The sequence below is a fragment of the Gavialis gangeticus genome, unplaced genomic scaffold (genome assembly GCF_001723915.1).
Source record: "Gavialis gangeticus isolate Ggan-Ray unplaced genomic scaffold, GavGan_comp1, whole genome shotgun sequence".
Classification (NCBI taxonomy): Eukaryota; Metazoa; Chordata; order Crocodylia; family Gavialidae; genus Gavialis; species Gavialis gangeticus.
The window spans coordinates 41,910,706-41,917,274 of NW_017728993.1; the positions used below are offsets into that span (position 1 = coordinate 41,910,706).

The following is a 6,569-nucleotide window of genomic DNA, read 5'->3' on the forward strand; positions in this document are numbered from 1 at the left end:
TCTAAATGTGCCACACAAAGACTTCAGAAAAGCACCTCTTTGTACAGAAGATCAAAGGGTCAAGTGAATGAAAAGTACTTTATGTTTTTGCCTTGAATGGCAAGCATTTACTATGCCATGGAAAGTTCAGACATATGCCATGCCAGAGAAGTGCATTTATAAAGAAAATAATCTACCTATATATTTTAACTGTAAATGTACAAAGCAAACACTTACATTCTGAATAATTTATTTTTTTCCCAGCCTCTGATATTAATGTGTTCAGTTTTTGCTGAGTTCTTTGGAAACATTTACATAGTCATTACATGGTTATTATACTTAGTAGAGAAATAGCAATTTATGAAATGACAGCTCTGCTGAATCTTGTGGCTTTTGGAACAAATTGCATCTTCAGTTGCTGTAGATAAGAGACCAAACACATTTTTTAAACAATATATAATTGAAATTCTTATAAAGAGAATGTCCCTTTGATAAATAGGATTTACCTGGCATCATAAAGCCTGATTTTCCTGTGTTATTGGCAGTCCATTGAAGGATGTATACTTATGTTTTTCCATCTCTAATACTTGCTGGGTTTGGTTTGTGGTTTGAATACAAAGCGTAAATGTAGTTACTAGGTTTGGGAGGGTGACACAATTTTTACTGAATGTCTAGAAAAATTCTAAGGCATTTAAAGGGCTGCCATCAATTTATAATCTAGTCCAGGAGTAGGCAACCCCTTGCATGGGTGCCAGAGCATGGCACATGAAGGCATTTTGCTTGGCATGCGTACTTCAGGGCTGAGGGCAGGCAGGGAAGAGTCTGGGGCTTGAGCTGCATCAAGGATCAAGCCCCACATGGCTCCCCTGCTGTTTGCCCCCGACACATCAACATCTTAGAAGTTGAGGTTGTGGGTGTTTTTGGCACTCTGCCCCAAATGTTGCCAACCTCTGATCTAGTCATTGACAAAGCACCTGAAAATACGTAACTTTTTTTTTTAATGTGTTATTTTCTCTAAATTTGTTCATGTAAACTGCTGTGTGTGGAGCACCTGTTCAGACTATAGGGGAACTCCCTAACTGGGCAGTGAAACGGCCTTAGCACAAAGTACTAACAATTGAACAGGGCAGACATGCCAAAAAGAGGTGTGGGGTTTTTTCCCCATTTCTACCCTCTTCTGGATATAGTAATCTTGTAATTATAGTTGGTAAAAATGTTTAGACAGATGTGTGTTAAGCTGACACATCCTTTTAAGATTCCCGTATATTTTTGTAAATCATAAAATGCATTACATTTAAAATGTATAAGTGGATGGACTTTTATCATCTGGGGCCTATCCTGCCAAACACAAACATCTTTATATGCATGGGTATCCCATTAAAATGAACATGACTACTCATGTCATGTTTAGTTAGGTGGGAAAGGCTTATAAGTAGGGGTCTGTCTAAGTTGAGGAAGCAGCCAGCTGATTTTGTGGGAAGAGCATGCTGCAATATTCATGGGTAGATCATGGCAGGGCCCCCCCAACACCTCTGGCCAAGGGCCAAGGGGCCCTGGCCCCACACTTTACTGCTAATTGGATACAAGAGGTGCCAGTCATATGGCCCCACTCCTCACTGCTGATTGGTTGTGAAGGTTGTCCATCATGTGGACTTGCCCATTGCCCTGATTGGAGTGGAGGGGCAGGGCCTCATGACAGGCAGCTTTTTCAGCCAATCAGATACAAGGGGTGGGCAAGGCAGCCGTATTGGGTGGGCTGCACAGTCCAGCTGCAGTGCCATGAAGACTGCTGGCTCCCTCTGGGGAGCCAGCATTTTATTTTCAGTAAGTTTTCTCTTTTTTTTCCTCAGATTTCATGGATTTTGTGCACACTGCCCACTTTTGCAATTTCCATGAAATCCGCAAAATCACGATTTTGGTAGGCTTATAAGGACTGAGTCCTGGTTTGATGAACCTGACACATTCCCAAATCACCAGGTAGACAGTTTTATCTATAATTATTCCTTGATTGCTAATTATTTTCCTGCATTACATTTAGGGGATTACATGTGAATCATTAATGGCTTTTCAAACTGAAAATTGGTGGATAAAAATGGTTACAGTGTGTCTCTCTCCAGTTGTACCAGATTATTTTAATGCCGAGACAATTTCCACCTTCTTTTTTTAAATGGGCAGTTTTGTTTTCTTATTTTCCTAGACGAAATAAAAAATACATTTTAGTTTGCCATTTCTGGGGAGGTCTTTGAAAAGGACCTGCTGGTAATTTTTCAAAGATGAAAAGTACAGTTAGTTCCCTTCCCTTGCAAGTCAGTTGGAATCAGATACCTAACTCTCATCTGTTCTCTTGAAAATCCACTGCCAATCCACTCTTCTCCCAGCAATTATCCTCTCCTGTGTGGTTTTGGGTTTTTTTACTGTTTTTGTCAAACCTAGTTTAAACTAGTGTCCCAGGCAATGGGCTTTTGCCCAAATAGGTATGTTAGATAACCCATATATTGCTCAATCTCTTTGTTTACACGGGCGATATTTGTGTAACTCAGAAAGGTGTGTGTCCTGAGCACCTGCAGATCCAGTTGATGTCAATAATATCCGCAGATGGTCAGCACCTCTCTGGATCAAATTCACTGGGAAAATCCTTGTTTTCAGGAGTTGAGCAGATGATGCAGAAACTGCTTCGATGCTCACTGGAGTTGAAAACATGATAGAAATATGTTATAATCAGTAGCAATTATATTAGTAGAAATAAAATCATTCTTTTAACCTGGTTTCCTTAACCATGAGGTGGGAAGTGGTTTCTGGCAACAGTAGTTTAGTGGACACTATCATTTAAAACAATCTGTCTAGCCCTTCTGGTTGCAAAGTAACCCTCTGAATGTGTGAACTACTGCAGTGCTGCCTGCCTAATGTTTCTGGGATGCTGTGGCATCTGTTACAAAGGTTTTTCTCACTCTGAGTGAAGTTGAGCAAGAATGCTGGGTCTAAATGCCAAGGGCAGGGGTTGCTGGACTGCACAGGATTTTAAGATTCTTTATCCTCTGAGGGCTCCCTTGAGCAAGACAAAGCTGAAACCATGCATTAGATAGTTGAATGATTTTGTGGATGTTTAAAGGGGCGCTGCCAATACCCTGTTAACTTTTTTGTTACTGTTATAAGTAACACATAAGATTATCATCACAGAAAAAGATTAGAAGAGAAAAATCTTCTCTTTCCTCCTTCCCCAGTTTCTTTATTTTGTGCATTTGACAATACTTGCCTACAGTCAGTTTCACTGCTTCTTCAAGTGAATCCGTTATTTTCCCTATTTGGGTCTTGGGAGAGAGTATTTTTTTAAAATAGGAAAATGAGATTGTAAGACAATAGTACTTGTCAGGGAGTCTGGTAGCATGTACAACATTAACCCTGGTCATTGATAAAAACTAGTTTCAAGCTGACAGTGCCTCTTTGAAAGAACAAGATTATTTATTTTAAGCACACATTTCTTAGACAACTTGTTTAAAAGGAGCCTTGTATGTTGAGCCCTCACTGACCCCTTTGCCTTGAGGGCTAAGAACACCAGGAAGAAAATTTCAAGGATTCCCCCTATCTGTTTCATAGTCATTGTAGCCCTTTTCTCATATACTTTGCTACAGTAAATGAGCTGTTCCTATCAAAACTTCTTCAAGCGCCTGTCCATATAATGTCAAAAGACTTGTGGGTTAATCCTGCTCCTTAGCAACAGGAAATCACAAAGAGCAAGACTCTTAGAGGCTCCAAGGTTTTCTATTCGCATCTTCACCAGAAGGGTTTAATTCTCTGAGAGCTGCCAGTCAGTGGTAAGAGCAAACTTCTCAAACCTGAAACCTCTAAATCAGCTTCCTCACATGTATATCTCAAAGTAGACAGGTGACGCATGTTCTGATATCCATGCCTACCCACTCCATAGAGAAAGCACTGGTAGATGTTGAACTGTAGCACTGCAAATTGCAACCTCCTGAGGGTGATGCAGGCAATTACGCCTCTTTGATTTGAGACCAAATCAGCAGCTGCCTTTTGAAGCACAGACGCATTCACTGAGGGTGAATCCTGGTTCTGTTAAAACAGGGGTTGTCAACCAGGGGTACATGTATCCCTGGGGGTACTTTTACTTTGAAAGGTCCCAGGGGGCACGTGGGGATGGACTGCTGCCACCCTGTGCCGCTGCCTCACAGGAGAAGAGCCAGGGCAGGGCGAGAGCACCACTCTGCCACTTGCCATGCCCCCACTTCACGTCTGGCTGCTTGCCAGCCACCTTGCCTGTTCCCTTCTCCCCCACCCCGGCTCGATGTCAGGCTGCTTGCCACCCTCCCTCCCAGGGGTACACTTCTTAAAAAGGGGGCCACTGCAGATACACTTATTTAAAATGGTTGAAAACCCTGTGTTAAATAAAAGGCAAAATGGCTATTGAGATTTTTAGGATTTGGTCTTCAGTGTATGAGCTAATGCTGTTTCATAAACTTAAACCATCTGAATGTTTTCTACATACAGAACGTGATCCTGACATATCAGTACCCTTGACTCAGCATTGATTCTATTTTGCTGCAGGCTATGAAACAGTATTGAAAACATTGCACACCTGCTTAGAATAGCATAAATGTTTCATAGTTTCATAGTTAGTAGGGTCAGAAGGGACCTGAGCAGATCATCAAGTCCGCCCCCCCCCCCATGTTGACCTACCTTGTCCTTACAGGTCCACACTCCAGTGCAATCACTGATATGCAAGGGATGCTGAAACTTCTCAGTCTGGTTTGAAAGCTGGCTATGACAGGCTGCACATTATCAATACAAATAAATGCCTACTGTACTAGTGTTATCTTCTGAAGGTTTCTTTTCCATTTTGTGAAACCTCCTGAGGGTAGTTCAGTAAACAGAATTGCTCCATTGATATTCTGCTGCTAAGGGGTTAGAGCGAGCCAGGATCTGGTGGAGATACTGGGCTTCTGGTAGATTTTGCATTCTGTGAACTGAATTCTCTTTTTATTTCATAAGGACCAAATCCCTCCCCTCAAACAAATATTAGTAAGAAACTCAATGAGAGAAAACTCAGAATTTGGATCCTCTATTCCCACATAGAAGCCTGGTGTGCCTCTTTGCTACAGGTTTCACCAGGTTATTTGGAGCTCTAGGCCTGTTAAACATTGACTTTTTCTGCCCCTTTTAATCATAGTAAAATCCAAGGTGAAGCACAGTAAAATCCAGGCCCCATTGAATTAGTATCTTGCATTGATTTCAATAGATCCAGGATTTAATCCAGTCTGACTACTTTGAGTAAAGTGCCGCTCTGCATGACTGAAGTGGCACAGTTCAGCTCTGCTGTTATGCCTGTTCATTTTCTGTTCTTTTTTCTAACAAGTGCAAGGGGAATTGCAGGCCCAAGTATAGTGAAAGCAGTGACTTGAACCACATTTGCACTGATTTTTTTTCACTGGTTTAAGGAATATATCCAGCTCCTGGGAAGGAAATTCAAACACTGAGTTAGGTACCCAAGCTCCCAGTATAGTGAATGTTAGGTTTCTTCAAAAACCTGCATGCTGAGTGGGGAATTACCTAGAGCTAAACAATAAAAAATACTAAGCACAGAAGCATGTCTTAACTCCCACCATCTCTCTGGAGCTTAAGTAACTCTATCCACTTGGAGTCCAGAGGCACCGCCTGAGGAAAAGGGCCAACAATTACTTTGTGAAGGGACTGAGCAGGGCTTACTGTTTTAAGGTGAAGGTGGTGGTACCATGCACATGTACATGAACATACACAATAGCTTAGTGGTTCAAATATCTAGGATGTGGGAGACAGGCTCTTTGGGTTAATCTGGTTGGTATCTTTTCTTAGACCAACTCAAATAGTTGGAATGTGGGAGGCTTGCATTCTGTTTTTTAATCAATGCTTCTTTAATATAAAATGTATAAACAGACCTGAGAGTAAGGCTCAGACCCCAGATCTCTTCCCTCCCAGCTAAATGCTCTCTTTTTGGCTGTCTGTTCTCCATCTTGTGAGTCTTTCAGTCTTTTCTGTGCGGGGGCCCAGTTTCACCAAGAGGGGTGGAGTGCATCTGCACCCAGCTTAGCCTATGGCCAGGTGCTTAGGGCACTGTCCTGAGAAGGGGTGATGTAATTCTGAACCCATCAGGATGAGGAGTGTATTGAACACCAGTGCCTACTTCCTGCAGTAGTGCTGTAACAGCTAGACTAGAGGTGCTCAACCCCTGGGTTACAGGCCAAATGTTGGCTACAGAGCTATGGCATCTGGCCTGCAGGAAATGTGGCCTGGGTTGGGAATTTTGGCAGGGAAGTAGCAGCAAGTAAGACTGCTACCCCTCCCTCACTGCTAAATTACCAAGCCCCATGTGGCTAGATCATGCTCAAGCTGCCCCCCTTCACTCCTACAACAGCCAGGCTGCACTTCACCTTCCAGCCCATCCCCCATAAAGCTGGATCAGGCCCAGGCCCCACCTGCCCCTACCCTCCTTTTTATGATACATGTATCACGGTTTTTTTTAAGTTTTCTTCAGTGGCATTGGGTGTTGGCTACAGCCAAGGCTGGGGACTTTGACTGGGATGTGCCAGTGCTTCTGCTGG

General features: G+C 42.6%; 1 protein-coding gene across 1 annotated transcript in view; it reads left to right on the forward strand.

Moving 5' to 3' along the window:
• The window catches only part of TECR (trans-2,3-enoyl-CoA reductase), a gene marked incomplete at its 5' end in the record, with an annotated part of 42,602 nt that continues 36,033 nt past the window's right edge, over positions 1-6,569 (forward strand). Inside the window, one exon of the mRNA XM_019501636.1 lies at positions 1-63. Within this exon, the coding sequence (XP_019357181.1) occupies positions 1-63 (63 nt within the window). The remainder of the gene's footprint in view (positions 64-6,569) is intronic.